This window comes from Anolis sagrei, chromosome 11, assembly GCF_037176765.1.
Source record: "Anolis sagrei isolate rAnoSag1 chromosome 11, rAnoSag1.mat, whole genome shotgun sequence".
Lineage (NCBI taxonomy): Eukaryota > Metazoa > Chordata > Lepidosauria > Squamata > Dactyloidae > Anolis > Anolis sagrei.
In genome coordinates, this window is record NC_090031.1 from 18,570,067 (window position 1) to 18,594,318 (window position 24,252).

The 24,252-nt window shown below is 42.9% G+C and overlaps 1 protein-coding gene across 4 annotated transcripts; it reads left to right on the forward strand.

The window, feature by feature from the left end:
• Nucleotides 1-450: 450 nt before the first annotated feature.
• On the forward strand, nucleotides 451-24,239 carry GTF3C5 (general transcription factor IIIC subunit 5). 4 transcript variants are annotated; one of them, XM_060757125.2, is made up of 11 exons: nucleotides 451-586; nucleotides 2,592-2,814; nucleotides 5,583-5,781; nucleotides 9,360-9,555; nucleotides 11,069-11,173; nucleotides 11,253-11,367; nucleotides 14,596-14,676; nucleotides 16,461-16,558; nucleotides 18,622-18,704; nucleotides 19,790-19,935; nucleotides 23,180-24,239. In XM_060757125.2, exons 1-11 carry the CDS (start codon nucleotides 452-454, stop codon nucleotides 23,341-23,343), a joined length of 1,545 nt encoding a protein of 514 aa, XP_060613108.2. In that variant the 5' UTR covers nucleotide 451; the 3' UTR covers nucleotides 23,344-24,239. The 4 variants fall into 4 exon arrangements, with proteins under 4 accessions (XP_060613108.2, XP_067328087.1, XP_067328086.1 ...); XM_067471987.1 differs by lacking the exon at nucleotides 451-586 and adding an exon at nucleotides 634-652; XM_067471986.1 differs by lacking the exon at nucleotides 19,790-19,935 and having other exon boundaries at nucleotides 23,180-23,339.
• The last annotated feature ends 13 nt before the right edge of the window (nucleotides 24,240-24,252 follow it).

Genomic DNA, 24,252 nt, shown 5'->3' on the forward strand with positions numbered 1-24,252 from the left:
TCTGGATGGAGGTGAACTACAACTCCAAAACTCAAGGTCAATGCCCCCTAAACCGTTCTAGTGTTTTCTGTTGGTCATGGGAGTTCTGTGTGCCAAGTTTGGTTCAATTCCATCATTGGTGGAGTGCTCAGCAACTACAACTCCCAAATGACAAAATCATTTTTTTTGAGTGGAGGACATAAATTGGACTGTTAGGTGTCTTGTGTCCAAATGTGTCAATTCCCCCAGTGGTTTTTGAGTTCTGATGGTAGCACAAACTGACATGACATTTTTATTTATATAGATATTATCACATGAAACATACAGACTCTGTGCTACCCTAGCATGGTGAGCCCAGGCAGGGGGAACCTTTCTGCCCCGGAACTGTCCCCGCGGGGCCGCTGCGTGCCGGGTGTGACGGGGAGCGCTTTGAGGAACGGGCCGAACCAGGCCGCACTTCCGGTCGGTCAAGATGGCGGCCGGTAGCGGTCCTCCCACGCCGGAGTTGCCTCGCGGGCGGAGGCTGGTCTGCGTGGAATACCCGGGCGTCGTGCGCGACCCTGAGAAGGCGCTGCTCTCTCTCGGAGGGGAGGAAGCCCTCACGCGGGTCAGGAAAAGGAGGAAGAGAGCTCTCTCTGCGCATGCGCACAACCCTCCCAGGCTACCCTGTAGTGTATGGAGAGGTGCTTTTGCGCATGCTCAGAATCCCCCAAACAGAGAGTGGGATCATGTAGTATATTGAATTGCATCGCATTGTATTATGGTCGGGGCTTCTTCTATGAGAGCTATTATATTATATATTACACGAGGCTTACTTGGGAAAGGCATTCTTGTCTGTGCTCCAAATTGAATCTAGATCTAATGTCAGGTGGGTTCAATGAGTGTGGGTGAACTATAACTCCCATTTGGAAGTCCCATTCTACTCCAAACTGCACCAGGATGTAGAATGGGTCATGGGGGCTCTGTGTGCCAAGTTTGGTGTTGATCAGTCATTGGATGAGGGTCGCAGTGGTCTCAGGAAGTGAGTGAAGGTACTGCAAGTCCCATCATCCAGGCAATGGGACTTGCAGTTCCTTCATTCATTTTCTGAGACCACTGTGACCCTCATCCAATTACCGATAAAGACCAAACTTGACACACAGAGCCCCCATGACCCACTCTACATCCTGGTACATATTATACATATTATGGTCAGGGCTTCTATCAAGCAAAAAGTGGGTGCTAGAAACAATATCATACGAAAGCTTACTGGCACAACCTGGGGATCACAACCAGACACAGTGAAGACATCTGCTCTTGCGCTGTGCTACTCTGCTGCTGAGTATGCATGCCCAGTGAGGAACACTTCTCACCACACTAAAATTTATTTATTTATTTTATTTACTTTGCTTATATACCACTGTTCTCAGCCCGGGGCGACTCACAGCGGTGTACAACATAGGAGCAACAAAATTCAAGACACAGTATAAAAACAATTCACAATCCAACAATTATACAAAAACATCATCATTACTACGAAAACCATTCAGTGGATGTGGCTCTTAATGAGACATGCCGCATTATCACGAGGTGTCTGCGCCCTACACCACTGGAGAAATTACACTGTTTAGCCGGTATTGCACCACCTGACATCCGCCGGGAAGTAGCAGCCAATAGTGAAAGGACCAAGGCAGAGACATCTCCAGCTCATCCCCTGTTTGGGTATCAGCCAGCACGTCAACAACTTAAATCTAGGAGTAGTTTTCTAAGATCTACAGAGACACTCACCGGAACACCTCAGCAAGCAAGAGTCCAGGAGTGTCAGGCTCAAACCCAGAACCTCAACCAATGGCTGATACCAGATGAGAAATTCCCCCCTGGGCACACAGAGGACTGGGTGACTTGGAAGGCGCTGAACAGACTGCGTTCTGGCACCACAAGATGCAGAGCCAACCTTCAGAAATGGGGCCACAAAGTGGAATCCACGACATGCAAGTGCGGAGAAGAGCAAACCACTGACCACCTGCTGCAATGCAACCTGAGCCCTGCTACATGCACAATGGAGAACCTTCTTGCGGCAACACCAGAGGCACTCCAAGTGGCCAGATACTGGTCAAAGGACATTTAATCCACTACCAAACTCACAAATTTTGTATTTTGTCTGTTGTTGGTTTTTTCAGGGTTTTTTTTGCTTTGTTCTGTTAGAAATGTAATATAATTGACTGGTTGCACTGACACGATCAATAAATAAAGGGCTTCTATGAGAACCCTAATATATTATTAATATTACATTTTTGCAGAAGGGCTTATTTGAGAGCCATACCCAAATAATACAATACAATACAAGATAATACAATAGAAATACAATACAATATATATTATAATATAAAAATATACTATAATTTATATTATATTATATTATGGTTAAGGTTTACTTTTGCAGTAAGGCTTATATGTGTGCCCTACCCCAAATAATTTAATACAATAATATATATTATCTTATATTATGGCTAAGGATTACTTTTGCAGAAGGGTTTATATGCCAGCCTTACCCCAAACGTTTTGTATTGCATTGTAATATATTACGGTCAGGCCGTCTTAGTAATGCTTCCCTGTTTCCTCCTTTTTTGCAGGTGTACGCGGACCCCAGTCGGCGTCTGGAGCTGTATTTCCGCCCGAAGGACCCTTATTGCCACCCGGTTTGTGCCAACCGCTTCCCGGCCTCCTCCATGTTGCTGCGAGTGAAGAGGAGAACCCGTCGGAAGCGGGCAGGAGCAGGTGGAGAGCGGGCAGAGGAAGCGGTCTCCATCCAGGTGGAAGTCCTTGGCATCGTCAGCACCGTCTACAAGTTCCAAGGCAAGCTTTGTGCCCCCCCCCCCCCCAATTTCCCCATTCAGCAACACACACACTGTAGCCCAGGCATGGGCAATCTACAGCCTTCCCTCCAGGTATTTTGGACGTCAACGGCCAGTATTGAGAATTGTGGGAGTTGAAGTCCAAAACACCTGGTGTTGCACACCACGGCTGGGGATGGCACCCTTGAACCCGTAATCACGCCAATGTTCTTTGTAAGCAGAGCAGTTTATTGAAGATTATTATAGCAATAGCCCAAAAAAGTAAAAAGAATTCAAACAAGTTATAATGAAATGTCCACAAAACAGTCAGTTGATCATTGTAAGAATATCCAGTCAAATCTAAGTCAGGAAACAGGATGGTCCCAAAGTCCAATAAACAAGTCCGCAGGAGTTACGAATCTTTCAGTTCCAAAAGGTTGCAAAAAACCAAAGTCCCTCGAAGGAACAGAAGCAAACTTGAACTAATAAATTCAGATGCAAGAGCTTTAAAGACAAACAGCATACAAGAATCTCAGCATGAACATGGATTCCAGGCAGAAGTACACAGGAATCTCAGCATGAACAGGAAGGCATGGATACCAGGCATGAAGCAAAATACATGGTTGTACACGAAAACCAAACGTTGGACTTGCTGAAGACTATAGATTCATAGGCTCTATATTTATTCAGAAAGCCATAGCAAAAGCATTCCATTTCCCTTGGGAAACCTCTCCCTGACCCCTCTTTTCTCTCAATCTTTTGGAGCACCTCCTCCAAATTCCAGGTGGCAATCCTGATAAATCTGGCCTCTTTGGTCAAAGCCTGACTCCCTTGGTTTTCTAATTAGTACATTCCTTTCGCTATCACTCTTTGGCCTTGACTGTTCAACCTTTTCCTCGGCCTCTTGTTCTGCCTGCACTGAAGCATCTTTGCCTTGTGAACCAAATATCCCAGAATCCTCAGGCTAACTATACTCTCTTGACCATCATCTCCATTCACAAACCCCTGAGAGTCAGCCGAAATCAGATCATTTAACTCAAACATTGAAACTTCTGCAGACTCATGATCATTCTCCTCTGAAGCCTGAGGCAAAGACACACTCACAGGCTGAGTCCCTACACCTGGAGGGCTGGTTTTCCCATGCTTGTGGTAGCCTCACTCTTCTTTCCAAGAAACCTGGGTGTTGTTTGCTGACATTTTTAGTGTTAGATGCAAGGAATGCTGTGGATGGTGCCGATCTCGGCTTCAAAACCCTTTCACAAGGTCCCCATGATCCCCTTGCAACAAAGTGGTCAAATGTAGGCTGAACAATACTGCTTTTAGGTCCATTTGTCATTGGTTGAGCAAGCAAACCCAAAGGGAGCTTCTCTTAAATGGTTCCTATGATTATTGTTGTTGTTGTGGCGGCGGTGGTGGTGGTGGTGGTAATAATAATCCTATGATTATGGTGGTGGTGGTGGTGGTGATAATAATAATAATAATCTTATGATTATTGTGGTGGTGGTGGTGGTGGTGGTGATAATAATAATAATAATAATAATCCTATGATTATTGTGGTGGTGGTGGTGGTGGTGGTGATAATAATAATAATAATAATAATCCTATGATTATTGTGGTGGGGGTAATGGTGATGATAATAATATTAATCCTATGATTATTGTGGTGGTGGTGGTGATAATAATAATAATCCTATGATTATTGTGGTGGTGGCGGTGGTGGTGGTGATGATGATGATTAGATTGTGCTTTCCCTTTGTGGCTGGACTGGATGCCCTTTGGGGGTCCCTTCCCAATCTTCTGTGAGGCTATGAGTCAATAATAGTAACAATAGTAATAATAATAATAATGTCCTTTGGGGGTCCCTTCCCATTCTTCTGTGAGGCTGAGTCAATAATAATAATAATAATAATAATAATAATAATAATAATTGTAGTAATAATATTTATTTTATTTATTTACAGTATTTATATTCCGCCCTTCTCACCCCGCAGGAGACTCAGGGCGGATTACAATGCACACATATATGGCAAACATTCAGTACTAAAGACACACAACAGATATAGACAAACAATCAGAGGCTATTTAACTTTTCTGGCTGCCAGGGGAGCTGTTGCTTTCATCGTCCATCTGCAACACTGATCAAGTACTTCCGCATTCCCCGCATGCTTTTGCTGGAGTGCTTTGCTGGAGTCTTTTTTATGGCCTCGTAAATTAGTTAAATTAGCCTCCTCACACATAGGTGGTACCTAATTGTCCTACTTGATAGATGCAACTGTCTCGGGTTGCAAAGGTCGACAACAAGCTCCACAATAATAATAGTAGTAGTAGTAATACTAATAATGTCCTTTGGGGGTCATTTCCCACTCTTCTGGGAGGTTATGAGTCAATAATAATAATAATAATAATAATAATAATGGACCATATCCTCAGTTGTTGCAAGAAAATCGCACTTGGATGTGCGCACATCATTTGAAAATACATCACACAGTCCTAGATGCTTGGGAAGTGTTCGACTTGTGATTTTGTGATACGAAATCCAGCATAGCGATCTCGTTCACTGTGACATACTGTGTTTTTATATCAGTAAAATAATAATGTTCTTTGGGGGTTCCTTCCCACTCTTCTCTGAGGCTGTGAGTCTATAATAATAGTAATAATAGCAATAGTAGTAGTAGTAATAATACTATCAATGTCCTTTAGGGGTCCCTTCCTTCTCTTCTGTGGGGCTATGAGTCTATAATACGTAATAATCAAATGTCCTTTGGGGGTCCCTTTTGCTTCCCGTTGGCAGGGATGTCGGACTTCCAGTTCCTAGCGGCGCAGTCGTGTCCGGGAGGCGCCCCACGGTCCCTGTATGACCGAGTGCGCCTGCTGCAGCCAGAGAAGGAGGCCTTCTTCATGGGCCGCCTGCCGCTCTACATCCCGCCCCCCATCTTCTCTCGCCTGGACACCCCCGTTGACTACTACTATCGGCCCGAGACACAGCACCGGTCAGTCTGGATAGTAGCGCTGTGCAAAATAATTATAGTATTATAATAATATAATAATAGCAACAGAATATATTACACTATGTAACACAATTTGGGGAAAAAAATCTGTTCCTGTTTTGCAAGTGTTATTTCCTGTTTAATTGTGCGGTTCTTACTTGGAAAGTAGTTTTCATCCTCTATAAACTAGGTGGCATTGGTTGCAACTCTTATGAATCATAGAATCAAAGAGTTGGAAGAGACCTCATGGGTCATCCAGTCCAACCCCCTACCAAGAAGCAGGAATGTTGCATTCAAATCACCCCTGACAGATGGCCATCCAGCCTCTGTTTAAAAGCTTCCAAAGAAGGATCCTCCACCACACTCCGGGGCAGAGAGTTCCACTGCTGAACGGCTCTCACATTCAGGAATTTCTTCCTCGTGTTCAGATGGAATCTCCTCTCTTGTAGTTTGAAGCCATTGTTCCACGTCCTAGTCTGCAAGGAAGCAGAAAACAAGCTTGCTCCCTCCTCCCTGTGGCTTCCTCTCACATATTTATACATGGCTATCATATCTCCTCTCAGCCTTCTCTTCTTCAGGCTAAACATGCCCAGTTCCCTAAGCCGCTCCTCATAGGGCTTGTTCTCCAGACCCTTGATCATTTTAGTCGCCCTCCTCTGGACACATTCCAGCTTGTCAATATCTCTCTTGAATTGTGGTGCCCAGAATTGGACACAATATTCCAGGTGTGGTCTAACCAAAGCAGAATAGAGGGATAGCATGACTTCCCTAGATCTAGATGAAAGATTAATTGGAAAACTAGAGCAAAATGTGCTGCGGGTAAAACCAATACCATACGTTTTAAAACCTGAGAAACGTACAAGCCTTTAAATAGATTTATTTATATCCCGCTTTATCTCTCCGTACGGAGACTCAAAGCAGCTCACAATTAAAAACATTACAATACAACTTCAAATATACAGATATCTCATATAAATAAAAATGTAATGTTCGTTTGTGCTACTCACAGAACTCAAAAACCACTGGGGAATTGACACCAAATTTGGACACTTTTTTGTTTGTTCATTCGTTCAGTCGTCTCCAACTCTTCGTGACCTCATGGACCAGCCCACGCCAGAGCTCCCTGTCGGCCGTTACCACCCCCAGCTCCTTCAAGGTCAGTCCAGTCACTTCAAGGATGCCATCCATCCATCTTGCCCTTGGTCGACCCCTCTTCCTTTTGCCTTCCACTTTCCCCAGCATCATTGTCTTCTCTAGGCTTTCCTGTCTCCTCATGATGTGGCCAAAGTACTTCAACTTTGTCTCTAGTATCTTTCCCTCCAGTGAGCAGTCGGGCTTTATTTCCTGGAGGATGGACTGGTTGGATCTTCTCACAGTCCAAGGCACTCTCAGCACTTTCCTCCAACACCACAGCTCAAAAGCATCGATCTTCCTTCGCTCAGCCTTCCCTAAGGTCCAGCTCTCACATCCGTAGGCTACTACAGGGAATACCATGGCTTGGACTAGGCGGATCTTTGTTGCCAGTCTGATGTCTCTACTCTTCACTATTTTATCGAGACTGGACATTGCTCTCCTCCCAAGAAGTAAGCGTCTTCTGATTTCCTGGCCACAGTCTGCATCTGCAGTAATCTTTGCACCTAGAAATACAAAGTCTGTCACGGCCTCCACGGTTTCTCCCTCTATTTTCCAGTTGTCAATCATTCTTGTTGCCATAATCTTGGTTTTTTTGACGTTTAGCTGCAACCCGGCTTTTGCGCTTTCTTCTTTCACCTTGATTAGAAGGCTCCTCAGCTCCTCCTCGCTTTCGGCCATCAGAGTGGTGTCATCTGCATATCTGAGGTTGTTAATGTTTGGACACTATGTCCCTAATAACTCAATGTATGTTCTCCACGCAAAAAACAAAAAAACAAAAAGCAGAAAGGACTTCTAAACTGCATGTCTACAGAGACCCATGGCTACGCCCCCCTCCTCGCAGGGAAACAGCTGGCCGTTAAAGCCAGGCGCACGTGCACAGCCACATACTCAAGGCCAATGTCCACCAAACCCTTCCAGTTTTTTCTGTTGGTCATGGGAGCCCTGTATGCTAAGTTTGGCCCAATTCCATCATTGGTGGAGTTCAGAATGCTCTTTGATTGTAGGTAAACTACAAATCCCAGCAATGACAATTCCCAAATGACCAAATCAATTTTTTTGAGTGGAGGACATAAATTGGTCTGTTAGGTGTCTTGTGTCCAAATGTGGTGTCAATTCCCCCAGTGGTTTTTGAGTTCTGATGGTAGCACGAACTACCATTACATTTTTATTTATATAGATACCACAACACATATAATGTACCACCAGTATATTATACTGTTAGTCTTATTTTATTTATTTATTGCGGTTGCTTATACCCCGCCCTTCTCACCCGGGGGGACTCAGGGCGGCTTACACACACAAGGCACAATTCGATGCCTGTATTACAAAAACATAATATCAAAAACATAACATCAATAACAACAGTAATTATAACACTGATAACAATTAACGTAAACAATCAATATTATCTGCAGGAATAGCCATAAACCCGTAAAAACAATAAAAACAATACAAACCTCATTGCTGGTCAGTGTTTAACCGACTCATAGTTAGGTTCTACTTTCCACACATTGTTGGTCCTATCGTTCTGGTTCCATGTCTAATTGTCAGGGTGCCCAAAGGCCTGGTCCCAGAGCCAGGTCTTTACCTTCCTCCTGAAGGCAAGGAGGGAAGTTGAAGCCCTGATTTCCCCCGGGAGTGAGTTCCACAGATGGGGGGCCACCACTGAGAAGGCCCTGCTCCTCGTCCCCACCAGCCTCACTTGTGATAGCGGTGGGGTCGTGAGCAGGGCCTCCCCAGATGATCTCAGATTCCGAGATGGGACGTAGAGGGAGATACGTTCGGACAGATACGCTGGACCGGAACCGTAAAGGGTTTTGTAGGTCAAAACCAGCACCTTGAATTGTGCTCGGAACTGAATCGGCAGCCAGTGGAGCTGACATAACAGGGGGGTGGTGTGTTCCCTGTATGTCGCTCCAGTAAGCAGTCTAGCTGCCGCTCGTTGGACCAGTTGGAGTTTCCGAACAGTCTTCAAGGGCAACCCCACGTAGAGTGCGTTGCAGTAGTCTATACGGGATGTGACAAGAGCGTGGACCACTGTGGTCAGATCAGACTTCCCGAGGTACGGGCGCAACTGGTGCACAAGTTTTAGTTACGCAAAAGCTCTCCCGGCCACCGCTGAGACCTGGGGTTCCAGGCTCAGCGATGAGTCCAGGATCACTCCCAAGCTGCGAACCTGCGACTTCAGGGGGAGTGTAACCCCATCCAGTACAGGCTGTAACCCTATACCCTGTTCGGCCTTACGTAATATATTGTATTATATCATAACTTATATTAACGCAAGTCAAAAGGAATGGTTAAAACCCAATTTGTAGCTGAACATCCCTCTGTCTTGACATCGTGGAGTGCGTTCCCACATCCAAAATAATAAAGATTTCAGACTGTGTTGTGTTAAAAAAGGCCTTGTGAGGTGTGTCACCTGAGTATCCTTGTTGACTCTGTTGTAGGGAAGGCTACCACCACCCGCTGCTGTCCAGCGAGAACCTGATTGGCTTGAGCCGGGCTCGCCGGCCACACAACGCCATCTTCGTCACCTTTGAGGAGGAAGAGGTCCCCACGAAGCCCCTGGAGGCCGCTCAACAGACCTGGAGGAGGGTCTGCAGCAACACCCTGGACCACCGAGCCGAGGAGGAGCTCCAGAAAGTAAGTGCGACAACATAACACCAACGATAATGATGCCAACGTACATCAATAAAACTATATCAATATATCAGTAAATGTATAGATAAAATAATATAATTTATATATATAATAAAATATATCAGTAAAATATATCAATAAATATACAGATTAAATAATGCAATTTACATATAATAAAATATATCAATATATAAGTAAATATATCAATAAAATACAAATAATATATAATAAAATATATCAATAAAATATATCAATATATGTCAATAACATAATATTATATTTAATTAAATATATAAATATATAAGTAAATATATCAATACAATAATACTATATATAATAAAATAAAAAATACATTATAATGCATGTGCAAAACCACATATATATATACAGTCACACACAAAATACATAGACTGGGCCACAGCAAAGCATGGCAGGGGACAGCTAGTAAATAATAAATAAATAATATTGCACTAACATAGAATTTATGTGTAATAAAAATATCAGAATGTATCAATATATAAGTAAATATATCAATAACATACAAATTATATATATAATAAAATATATAAATAAATTATATTAATAAATATATAGATAAAATAATACAATTTACATAAAATATATCAACATATAAGTAAATATATCAATAAAATAATACTATATATAATAAAATATATCAATATATGAGTAAATATATCAGTAACATACAATTTATGTGTAATGAAAATATCAAAATGTATCAATATATAAGTAAATATATCAATAACATACAAAGTATATATATAATAAAATATATCAGTAAAATATATCAATACATATATAGATTGTAATATTGTACATTGTAATATTTTATCAGTATAATTATATATAGATACATTTTAATGATATATAAAAATTATGGGTACATTTTATTATATATTATTTGTATTTTATTTATATGTTTACTTGTATATTGATAATTTTTGATATTTTTATTACACATAAATTGCATTTTATTGATATATTTACTTATATATTTTAATATATATTATTTGTAATTTATTGATACATTAATCAATAATCAATTGTATTATTTTAAGTAAATATATCAATAAAATGCAGTTTATGTGTAATACAAATATCAAAAATTATCAGTATACAAGTAAATATATAAATAAAATACAAATAATATATAATAAAATATATCCATAATTTTTATATAAAAATATATCATTAAAATATATCTCTATATAATTATACTGATAAAATATTACAATGTACATGTAATCAAAATACATCAATAAAATATATCAATATATATATATGTAAGCATAAAAATAAAATACAATTTACGTTTAATAAAATATATCAATAAAATATATCAACATGTAAGTAAATATATCAAATAAAATGCAGTTTATATAAGTAAATATATCAATAAAATACAATTTATATATGCGTTAAGACAATTGTATTATAAATGTTTTGGGATACATATATTTTAATATTCCTCTGCCTGTGTGTGTTGTGTTTCCAGCTCTTTGAGGTCCGCCCGGTTTGGTCCCGGAATGCCGTCAAGGCCAATATCAGCATCCATCCAGACAAGCTGAAGTTCCTCCTGCCCTACTTGGCTTATTACATGGTGAGTCCTTCGTAGGCTTTGGCGCATACATCCTTTCCATGGCCTGCATCCTGATTCTGTTCTTCTTCTCCCTCCACAGCTGACAGGCCCTTGGAGGAGCCTGTGGGTCCGATTTGGCTATGACCCCCGGAAGCACCCGGAAGCAAAGGTCTACCAGGTCCTGGACTTCCGGATTCGCTGCGGGATGAAATACGGTACAGAGGCCGAAGGGGCCCTTAAAGGCCACCCAGACCAGTCCCCTCTATGTCTATATCTGTCAGAATCCTAGATGGGCAACCAGTCCAACCTTCTACATGTCTATATCTATATTCATATCTATACCTATATCATTGCATCCTAGAGTTGGGGGGACCTCCAAAGACCATCCAGTCCAATCTCCTAGATGTATGTATCTGTATTTATATTGATATCTACTAGCTGTCCCCTGCCAGGCGTTGCCGTGTCCCAGTCTGTTGATCTGGAAAATAAAGAAATGAGAAAGTGTTGGTTTCTAATATATGTAATTCCTTTATGCTTGTGGGTAAAGGGTATTTCTTGTTTCTTTGTCAGTGTTGATGTGGAGATCTGGTGTTGATCTGGTTTGCTTACTCTGGAATATGCAATAGTCCTTCTTTAAGGGTCTCTTTCAAATCTATGATACTATATCTGTGTGTGTGAGAGAGAGAATCATATCTATCCATCTATATTTATGACTAGGTGGCTCTTTGTCAGGAGGGCTCTGATCACATTTTCTTGCCCTGGTGAAGAGAGTTGGACTGGATGGCCCTAAGTATTTTGTGTTGGTCATGGGGGTTCTGTGTGGGAAGTTTGCCCCATTTCTGTTGTTTGTGGGTTTTAGAATGTTCTTTAATTGTAGTGAACTATAAATCCCAGTAAGTACAACTCCCAAATGTCAAGGTCTATTTCCCTTAAACTCCATCTGTGTTCATATTTGGGCATATGGAATTTTTGTGTCAAGTTTGGTCCAGATCCATCATTGTTTGAGTCCACAGTGCTCTCTGGATGTGGGTGAACTACAACTCCCAAACTCAAGGTCAATGCCCACCAAACACTTCCAGTGTGTTCTGTTGGTCATGGAAGTCCTGTATGCCATGTTTGGATGAATTCCATCATTGGTGGAGTTCAGAATGCTCTTTCATTGTAGATGAACTATAAATCCCAGTAAGTACAAATCCCAAATGTCAAGGTCTATTTCCTCCAAACACCATCTGTGCTCATATTTGGGCATATGGAATATTTGTGCCAAGTTTGGTCCAGATCCATCATTGTTTGAGTCCACAGTGCTCTCTGGATGTGGGTGAACTACAATTCCCAAACTCAAGGTCAATGTCCACCAAACCCTTCCAGTTTTTTTTCTTTTGGTCATGGGAGCCCTGTGTGCTAAGTTTGGTGGAGTTCAGAATGCTCTTTGATTATAGGTAAACTATAATCCAATTCCCAAATGACAAAATCAATGTTTTTGAGTGGAGGACATAAATTGGACTGTTAGGTGTCTTGTGTCCAAACTTGGTGTCAATTCCCCCAGTGGTTTTTGAGTTCTGATGGTAGCACGAACATGACATTTTTATTTATATAGATTGTAGGATCCCAAACTTTGAAGAGGCATCCAAAGGCCATCCAGTCCAATCCCTTATATCTATATTGTAGGATCCTACAGTTGGAAGAGGCACCCAAAGGCCATCCAGTCCAACCTCTCTATGTCTATCTATATAAATAAACATGTAATGTTCGTTTGTGGGATTAACATAACTCAGAAACCACTGGACAAATTGACACCAAATTTGGACACAGTGCACCTCTCAGGCCAACGAGTGACCATCGCTCATAAAAACACTAAAAAACATGGCAGAAGAGACTTTAAAAGCCAAAAAAGTACATTACAATGCATGCGCAAAACCACATATATATACGCAAACACACACATATACACAAATATATACACGCGTATACACACACAAAACACATGTACACAGACTGGGCCACAGCAATGTGTGGCAGGGGACGGCTAGTATTTATATATTTCTGTATATCTATCATAGGATCCTAGAACTGGAAGAGGCACCCAAAGGCCATCCAGTTCAATCTCCTATATGTATCTCTTTGTATCTATATCTATCATAGGATCCAAGATTGAAAGGGGCACCCAAAGGGCATCCAGTCCAACCCCCTCTATGTGTATATCTATATCATAGGATCCTAGAGTTGGACGGGTCCCCCATAGGCCGTGAATTCCAACCCCCTTCTGACAGGAAGGAGGACACCATCAAAACCCTCCCAACAGATGGCCATTCAGCCTCATAGGCAGTTCATGGAGATGCATAAGACTATAGAATCAAAGTGTATTTCCGGCTTCTGCCTTCAAGCCAGAAATACACATTCTGATCCCTCCCAACAGATGGCCACCCAGCCTTAGAGACATGACTGGGGTCATGTAGAAATAGGGGTATGGAATCATGGATTCCTAGAGTCAGAAGGGGTGCCCAAAAAGTGAAGAAGAGGAACCATAATAATAATAATAATAATAATAATAATAATAATAGGGCAGAGTCCTCTTTCTGGCACCCAAAGACTTCCTTCTTTCCAGGATGATGATGAAGAAATAATAATAATAATAGTAATAATAATAATAATCCATATTGATCTTGTTTGCTGTGACATACTGTGCTTTTGTGTCAATAATAATAATAATAATAATAATAGGACAGAGTCCTCTTTCTGGCACCCAAAGAGTTCCTTCTTTCCAGGATGATGATGAAGAAATAATAATAATAATAGTAATAATAATAATAATAATAATCCAGCATATAGATCTCGTTTGCTGTGACATATTGTACTTTTGTGTCAATAATAATAATAATAATAATAATAATAATAATAATAGGACAGTGGCCTCTTTCTGGCACACAAGAGTCCCTTCTTTCCAGGATGATGAAGAAGAACAAATAATAATAATAATAATAGTAATAATAATAATAATCCAGCATATAGATCTCGTTTGCTGTTACATACTGTGCTTTTGTGTCAATAATAATAATAATAATAATAATAATAATAGGACAGTGGCCTCTTTCTGGCACACAAAGAGTCCCTTCTTTCCAGGATGATGAAGAAGAACAAATAATAATAATAATAGTAATAATAATAATAATAATAATAATCCAGCATATAGATCTCGTTTGCTGTTACATACTGTGCTTTTGTGTCAATAATAATAATAATAATAATAATAATAATAGGACAGTGGCCTCTTTCTGGCACACAAAGAGTCCCTTCTTTCCAGGATGATGAAGAAGAACAAATAATAATAATAGTAATAATAACAATAATAATAGTAATAATAATAATAATAATCCACCATATAGATCTCATTTGCTGTGACATACTGTGCTTTTGTGTCAATAATAATAATAATTCCTTGGCAGGATACGCCCCGAACGAACTGCCGGTGAAGGCCAAGCGCAGCACCTACAACTACAGCCTCCCCATCACCTTGAAGAAGCCAGGTAAGGTTTTGCCATAGAGAGATGGCCTGAAAAATGTCCTTAAATCCATTTTCAGTGGGACAGGACCTTTCGGAGAAAGAAGTAGACTCACAGATCCAATGCTCACAACCTCTGAGGATGCCTGCCACAGATGCAGGAGAGAATGCTTCTAAAACATGGCCGAAAAACCTACAACAACCCAGACCCAATACTTGTTTTATTATAGTTATATTAGCTGTACCTGCCACTTGTTGCTATGGCCAATCTTCCCTCCCTCTTTTTCTTTTTCTCCTTCCCTTTTTCCTTCCTTCTCCTTCTTTACCTTCTTTTTTCCTCTCCTTTCTTCCTTCTCTTCCTCTTTCTTTCCTTCCACATATATATTCCAGAATATCAAGGCAGAAGATCCCACAATACCTGCTTGGAGCTGGGTTCTCTGAGTCCACACTCCAATAATGTGGGATTTCCTGCCTTGATATTATGGGATAGAGGGCTGTGTGGAAGTGTTGAATGAAAAGTAATGCCTCCCCCTTCACAACTCCTCAATAGATGGCAGTACTGGTATGCAGCAGGTACTGGCTTGTTCAGTAGACTCTCTCTACAGTTCCATTTTGGTGGGAAGCCTTAGCATTGAATGGTTGTGTTGTTAAAGTGGGAAGTATGGAACCCTGAGCAGACAGTCGGTCAATGCGACTTAAGAAACGTGCAGTCATTGAATTCTTGACAGCAGAAGGTGTCACCCCAAAGGAGATTCATCAAAGAATGCAAGCTGGTTATGGTGATTGTGTTGATGTGAGTACTGTGTGTCGTTGGGCGAGTAAGTTTAAAGATGTTGAGGTGGGAACATCTGACTTGCGTGACAAACAAAGAGTTGGACGTCCTGTGACAGCAACCACCGAGTTTCAGAAGCGAAAGGTTGACAGATTGATTCAGGATGATTGTCGTATCACTCAGAGAGAAATCTCAAGCATAATCAGCATTTCACAAGAACATGTGGGTCACATTATTTCTTTGCTTGGCTGTCGGAAGATCTGTGCACAATGGGTACCCAGGATGAGAGAACGGTGAAACGCTGGTTGCAGAAACAGAGTGTTGACTTCTTCTGTGGCGGCTTCAGATCACTTGTTCATCATTGGCAGAAATGTTTCCAATTTTCTGGTGATTATGTGGAAAAGTGAATAGTGGTAGTTAAAGAGCACATTCTAAGGATTATTTCCGTGTTTGATTTATTAAAATATTCCCATCCGAACCCAAGTAACAAAGGTGGAGGCATTACTTTTCATTCAACGCTTGTAAATATTGTGGGTTATTGTGCCTTGATATTGTGGCTTCTAGGGCTGTGTGGAAGGGCCCTGGGTTATCTGAGACTACACTGCCATATATTCCACTTGAACGCTGGTAATGAGGGATTTTATTCAGGTGTGTGGAAGGGGCCTTGGATACAAACACAACCAAAGAGCAAACCTAGAAGACTGGTTTTGTTCGTAGGTGGAAGGCTGCCTGTCATTCCCCAGGAGTGTCTCTTCCTTTCCCTTCCTAAAAGGCCTCAAGGCTATAAAGCTGCCCCCACCCACACGCACCACTCTCCGGACGCACTCTGTCAATGCTCAGTGGCAGCCTTGACCCACCCAGGCTCATCCTCCTCCTTCAAGCACAACCAAAGCACTTCTCACAGATGGCCATTCAGACTCCGATGGGAAGGGGAGGGGAGGAGAGGGAGGGAAGAGACAGGACAGACACCAGAACACAGGGCATGAATTTAAAACAGGCCGTGTCTTGAAAATTCCCCCTTTTTCCTTCATCTCCAGCCAGCCATTCGGCCGGCATCCAAGACCTCAAGCGAGGGCTGAGCTCCACCGGACCCTCCGGCGCACGGAAGCCGGCCTCCTGCAAATACAAGCTGAAAGTGAGTGAGTGGGGAGGGCCTCTTTTCTGCGTTTGAAGCAGACTCTTTCCTTCCCCTTCCCTTCCCTTCCCTTCCTTCCTTCCTTCCCCCTTTCTTCCCCTTTCCTTCCTACCTTCTTTCTTTCTTTCCTTCCTCCCCTTCCCCTTCCTTCCTTCCCTTCCCCTTTCCCCCTCTCCTTCCTTCCTTCCTTCCTTCCTTCCTTCCTTCCTTCCTTCCTTCCTTCCTTCCCTTCTGCTTCCTTCCCCTTCCCTTCCTTCCCCTCTCTTCCCCTTCCCTTTCTTTCTTTCTTTCTCCTTCCTTCCTTCCTTCCTTCCTTCCTTCCTTCCTTCCCCTTCCCCCTCCCCCTTCCTCCCTTCCCTTCTCTTTTCCCTTCTCTTTTCCCTTTCTTTTTTCCTTTCCTTTCCTTTCCTCACCATGCAGGCCTGACATCTTCTTATCTTCCACAACCCATTTCCTGCCTGGCAAAATTAAGGGGGTTGGACGAGATGGCCCCTGGAGTTGCTCCTATGATTATTTGTTGCTGTTGATGATGTTGTTGTTGTTGTTGTTGTTATTATTGCAAAGACTGGATAGTCCCTGGGATTGTTGTTGTTTTTGTTATTATTATTGCAAAGGCTGGATAGTCCCTCAGATTGTTGTTCTTGCTTTTGTTGTTGTTATTATTATTAGGAAAGCAGGGAAAGGGAAGACCTTGTTTTTTTCCCCTTTCCTATTGGAGGTGGCAAGGTCTGCACCAGACCCTGCTCTTGCCTGCCTGGGAGGCCCGCTGCCCCACTATGCCAGCACCACCTCCGATGGGAAACGGGGAAAGGGTAAGGCCTTGCCTTTCCCCCTTTCCTGTCAGAAGTGGTTCCGGCATGGTGGGGCAGTGGGCCTCCCAGGCCAGGCAAGAGTGGGGTCTGGTGCAGGCGTAGGCCTCCTGTGGCCTAGCTGCTTCTTCTTCGCCTCTGCCTCCTCAACCTCCATACTCTTCCCATGGGCCCCCTGCAGAGTTTTTCCGGCTGCCCAGCCCCGGCGGAGGAGGCCAGAGCCGTGGCGAGGAGAAGAATTGAGCCCAGAAGGTGGAAGACAGCAGCGGCTGAGATAAAGAATTACGCGAGGCTGGGGGGAGGGGGGGCGGGGAAAGGGAACGGCCTCGCCACGACAGGCCCCTTCCCGGTCTCTATCAGGCCTGGGCCAACTTCAGCTTTCCGAGGGTTTTGAATTTCAACTCCCAATATTCCCTACTTTGCGGTTTTTCACTTATCGCAGGGGTTGCTGAAACATAACCCCTGCAATAAGTGAGGGAACACTGTAAGGGAAAGACTGAAGACTGTTATGTTGCAGGTTTGGATGCATGAAAGGTTGGGATATTTATTTATTTATTTATTTATTTGCTTTGCTTATATACCGCTGTATCTCAAGCCCGAAGGCGACTCACAGCGGTTCACAAACAGTAAAAACAGTAGAAAAAGCAGTGGTTCCATACAACTTATAACAATTGACTTAACACATTATCCATAAATTACCAATAAGCAATTACAATGCACAATTATTACAAAAAACAACCGTACCCAATCTTCTCATCATCCAAGCGTAGTCCAGGTTCGTCGTCCATTGTTCCATTCCTATGTTCCATTACCAGATTGCACTAAATTACTCAAACGCCTGCACAAACATCCAGGTCTTCACCTTTTTGCGGAATACCATTAGAGATGGTGCTAGTCTAATGTCCGTAGGAAGGGCGTTCCACAGTCGAGGAGCCACCACCGAGAAGGCCCTATCTCTCGTCCACGCCAGCCGAGCTTGAGAAGCAGGCGGGATCGAGAGCAGAGTCTCCCCGGAAGATCTCAAAGTCCTGGTGGGTTCATAGGCAGAGATGCGGTCAGATAGGTAGCTTGGGCCGGAACCGTTTAGGGCTTTAAAGGCCAACGCCAGCACTTTTTTATATTGGCCTGTAAAGGTTAAGACCAACCAAAGTCAACCATTTTCTGGGGGCAAAGTGGTAGAAGAAACATTCTGTTGATAGAGAAGCTGGAAGTGCGTGCCTGCGTTGCTGTGTTGATGCCTCCCTTTCTCCATAGGACTCCGTCTACATCTTCCGCGAAGGCTCTCTGCCTCCCTACCGGCAGATGTTCTACCAGCTCTGCGACCTGAACGTGGAATGGTAGGGATTCCGATCCAAGCACCACCACCCCCATTCTTTCTATTGACTTGCCATAGCCAGCAGTTTGGTGGTTTTGGTTTAGCTGATCCTCCCCCTCCTGTTTGCAAGGCATCCCACTCACAAAGGACTCACAATGAAGGACAGTACTGGACTGGATGGCCTCAGGGAGCCCTTCCAAATCTATGATCCTATATCTATCTCTCACATACATACACATACAGGCCGTCCCGAATTACAAACATCTGATTCACAAACAACTCCTAGTTTAGAACAGGGCTGAGATCACAGGAAGTGAGAGGAATTTTATATTATATACTAGCTGTCCCCTGCCACGCATTGCTGTGGCCCAGTCTATAAATCCCAGTAAGTACAAATCCCAAATGTCAAGGTCTATTTCCTCCAAACTCCATCTGTGTTCATATTTGGGCATATGGAATATTTGTGTCAGGTTTGGTCCAGATCCATCATTGTTTGAGTCCACAGTGCTCTCTGGATGTAGGTGAACTACAACTCCCAAACTCAAGGTCAATGCCCACCAAACCCTTCCTGTGTGTTCTGTTGGTCATGGAAATCCTGTATGCCATGTTTGGTTCAATTCCATCATTGGTGGAGTTCAGAATGCTCTTTGATTGTAGATGAACTATAAATCCCAGCAACTACAACTCCCAAATGTCAATGTCTATTTTCCTTAAACTCCATCTGTGTTCATATTTGGGCATATGGAATATTCGTGCCAAGTTTGGTTCAGAGCCAAGTTTGCTCCAGAGAGCACTGTGGACTCAAACAATGATGGATCTGGATCCATCATTGTTTGAGTCCACAGTGCTCTCTGGATGTAGGTGAACTATAATTCCCAAACTCAAGGTCAATGCCCACCAAACCTTTCCAGTTTTTTCTGTTGGTCATGGGAGCCCTGTGTGCTAAGTTTGGCCCAATTCCATCATTGGTGGAGTTCAGAATGCTCTTTAATATTAATATTAATAGTGTTTAATATTGTTATTTTTGTACTCTATTATTATTCTATTATTTAATATTATTGTAGTATTTTATTATTTATTATAATCTCGTTGTGCGCCTGCCTGCAGCCTGCAGGAGATTGTCCACCGGAACGACGGGGCGGAGGGGGCTGTCTGCTCGGAGCGCGATGGGTGGTGCCTCCCGCGGACCAGTGACAGCCTGCGCGACGCCATGTCCCTCATGATCAAGCAGGTCATCCGCGCCACGCGGCCCGGTAAGCCAGGCATGCCCTTTTTGCACACTCCTGTTGCAGAGAGGGCATGAGACAGAAGGAGACTGTTGGAGTTCAGCTTGTGATTATATTTCAGGATCATAGAATCATAGAATCATAGAATCAAAGAGTTGGAAGAGACCTCATGGGCCATCCAGTCCAACCCCCTGCCAAGAAGCAGGAATATTGCATTCAAATCACCCCTGACAGATGGCCATCCAGCCTCTGCTTAAAAGCTTCCAAAGAAGGAGCCTCCACCACACTCCGGGGCAGAGAGTTCCACTGCTGAACGGCTCTCACAGTCAGGAAGTTCTTCCTCGTGTTCAGATGGAATCTCCTCTCTTGTAGTTTGAAGCCATTGTTCCGCGTCCTAGTCTCCAAGGAAGCAGAAAACAAGCTTGCTCCCTCCTTCCTGTGGCTTCCTCTCACATATTTATACAGGGTGCTTTGGATGTTAATGAGGTTCAAGATGAGTTTCAAGATGGCAGTGGTTTGGTCAGTGATATTGATGCAGAGAATGACCAGGAGATCCCTGTAGTTTCCCATAAGAATGTCCCTGAGGGGTGTGGGGAGGCACCTGCAGAAATTAATGAGCAAATAGATAATGAGCCAAGAGATAGACAAGAAGAGTTCAGTCAAAACAGGAGGGCTGTGCAAAGGCTTAGGCCAGGGGTCCTCAAACCTTTTAAACTGGGGGCCAGTTCACTGTCCCTCAGACCGTTGGAGGGCTGGACTATAGTTTGTTTTTAAAAAATCAATAAAAAATTCCTCTGCACATTGCACATCTCTTATTTTGCGGTGTGGAAGGGCCCTTCGAGGGGGTTCTTTCTAGCCCTCTTTAGGCAGTAATTCCAGGAGCAAAGAATGGGAAATCTTCCTATTTCTAGTCTGAACAAAATCTGGCTACCAGTATTAAAAAAACTCTAAAATTATAACTGTAAATGAAGAACAACACTCAAACGCAGGGGAACTCCAGACAAGAAACAATCAGGGCCAGCTAATCACCTCTCAACAAAGGACTCTCCCTAAAAACTGTCAGGCTATGAAATGGTAATCAAGGTGGCCAATTGAAACATTCATACCTACCTCCAACAGACAAGAGTTCTTTCTCCCACCCTGAATCTTCCACAATTTTCCTAGTTAAAGGTTTTCCTCTGACATGAAGTCCAGTCGTGTCTGACTCTGGGTTGTGGTGCTCATCTGCATTTCTAAGTCGAAGAGCCGGCGTTGTCCGTAGACACCTCCAAGGTCATGTGGTCGGCATGATTGCATGGAGCGCCGGGGCAGCCTCCCTTGGCTGGCTCACGCTGCCCATTGGGCCTGACAGATAGCGTGAGCCTGCCACGGGAGGAGCAGCACCACGTGGCCTACTTTCACGTAAAGCACTCGCAAGGTGCCCTTGGCTGGCTCACTTATCCGGCTCACGGAGGAGGAGCGCCCCCCCCCCCCACAGTGCCCCTCTCTTGGCTGGCTCACGCTATCCGTCAGGCCCAATGAGCCAGCCGTGGGGGGGGGCGCTCCTCCTCCGCGGGCCAGATAAGTGCCCTTGGCGGGCCGGACGTGGCCCGCGGGTCGCAGTTTGAGGACCCCTGGCTTAGGCGATCTGCCAGACTTCGGCAGAAAACAAAGCCTCAACTAAAGAGAAATCAATTTCTGACCAATAGTGACCTAGCTAACGAGGGGACAAAAGTCTCAAGTTTGGGATGTGTAGTCAGATGAAGCATCGTTTGGAATCACGCCAAGTTCTTGTCCTTGTTTTATGGAAACCTTGCTTTGAAGTTTCATGCTAAGATATTTCTTGTTCATGGTTTTGGGTTTCTGGATTTCATGATTGCTTACCCAAGCCTCAGATCGATGTATTCCTGATTTTTTTTTATTGTATTGGAGATGTGTGGACTTAGCTTTTACGGACGTTGCTGAACTCTACCTTGGTCTAATTTGTTCCTGCTTATCTTCTTACCTAATTGGATTTATCTATTTCCTTAAAGTGCTTTTTACTTTGTTGCTTTTCACTTATCTATCTATCTATCTATCTATCTATCTATCTATATATATATATATCTATAAATGCTCTGTGAGTAATGAGTACCTTAAAAACAAAAGAACCAATGAACGAAATCACACCAAATTTGGCAACAAAACATCTCACAACACAAGGAGTGACCATCACTCAAAAAATTATGATTTTGTCATTTGGGAGATGTAGTTCTTGGGATTTATAGTTCACCTACAATCAAAGAGCATTCTGAACTCCACCAATGATAGAATTGAACCAAAAGTGACACACAGGACTCCCATGAGCAACAGAAAACACTAAAAGGGTTTGGTGGGCATTGACCTTGAGTTTGGGAGTTGTAGTTCACCTACATCCAGAGAGCACTGTGGACTCAAACAATGATGGATCTGGATCAAACTTAGCACGAATACTCCATATGCCGAAATATGAACACAGATGGAGTTTAGGGGAAATAGACCTTGACATTTGGGAGTTGTAGTTACTGGGATTTATAGTTCACATGCAATCAAAGAGCATTCTGAACCTCACGAATGATAGAATTGGGGCAAACTTCCCACACAGAACCCCCATACTTAAGGCCATCCAGTGCAACTTCTTTCGCGAGGGCAAGAAAACATAATCAAAGCCCTCCTGACAAAGAGCCATCCAGCCATAGATATAGATAGATATTTATGATTCACACACAGAGAGATATAGTATCATAGATTTGTTGTGCACTTTGTATACTGATTTGGTTGTAAACCGCTCTGAGTCGCCTACGGGCTGAAAGAGAGCGGTATACAAATGAAGTAAATAAATAAATAAATAAATAAATTTGAAAGCGCCAACTAGTGACTACTCATAAAAACACTGAAAAACACAGTGGAAGAGACTTAAAAAGCCAAAAAACAAAAAATACATTACAACGCCTGCACAAAACCACATATACACACCAACACACACATATACACCAATATACACATACAAAATACATATACACAGACTGGGCCACAGCAACACGTGGCAGGGGACAGCTAGTCTTCAATGAAATTCAATGTGTGGTGTTTAAAGTCAGAGGGTTATTCCTGTTCTGGAGTGCAACAGTGATGATGACGTGGTTATGCAGATGATCCCTTGCTTGATTAATGTCCAGTTAATCTATCAAACCACCCATAATATATTTTAACCGGAATGCTAGTAATAGATGAACCTAGAATTGCGTAGCTGATGCTGTTTCCTTGCTTCTCGCAGCTCTCTTCACAAGCGCGGCTTCATCAGCTGCCGAAGCAGAAGGCAAAGAGCCGCTGGCCTTTGAGTCTGGAGAGGAGGAAGAAGAAGAGGAGGAAGAGGAGGAATTCAAACCTTCGGACGGGAGCGAGAACGAAATGGAAACAGAGATCCTGGACTATGTCTGACGCCAAGGCATTTCATGTGCGAGAATGGACCCATCTACACTGACCATACAATCCAGTTTAAAGCAGATAATCTGGATTATATGGTGTGTAGATGGGTCCTCGTTCTGATGGGACATTTGCAACGCCTTTCCTCTTCCATATATTTCATATGGGATTCATATTAGTTACAGATCAGTTGGGTACCTTTGCAATGCAAACTTGGCATCCTTTTGGTCCAAAAACTGTTGTTCCCTAAACAAGTCTTGTCCTATTAAAAGGATCTTAATCCAATTTCTTTACATTTCTCGAGGCTCTGATTTGTAAAGGGCCCAAAGGCCATCTAGTCCAACCTCCTCCTATTTCGTCAGTTCTCGTCTTTTAAGGGTCTGCAAGGGGGTTATCTGGTCCAAATCCCTTTTATTCTTTGACCCCTCCAGTCTGTAAAAGGGCTCCCAAAGGCCATCTAGTCCAACCCCTTTCATATTTATTGGCCTCTCCAAGCTCTTCAGGGCCACCAAAGGCTATCTAGTCCAATCCCTTTCCAATTCTTGGGTTCTCAAATCCTTTTAAGGGATCTCAAGGAGATTTTAATGTTTTAACATTTTATCCTGTACATTTGGCCCACCCTTTATGTTTGATTTTATTATGTTATTTTGCACTGTTTATTTTATTTTGTTACTTTATGTACTTTGTTGTATCCTGTACATGCGGCCCGCCCACTGTTATTGTAATTGTGTGTATTGGAATGTTTTTTATTTCTTTCCTCCTATGTAATTTTGATGATGTTGATTGTCGTTTGTATTTTTGTTTTATTTCATTGTAATGTTGTCCAGGCTTGGCCCCATGTAAGCCGCTCCGAGTCCCCACAGGGGAGATGATGGCGGGGTATAAATAAAGTTTATTATTATTTGTTGTGATGCAATTTTTCTG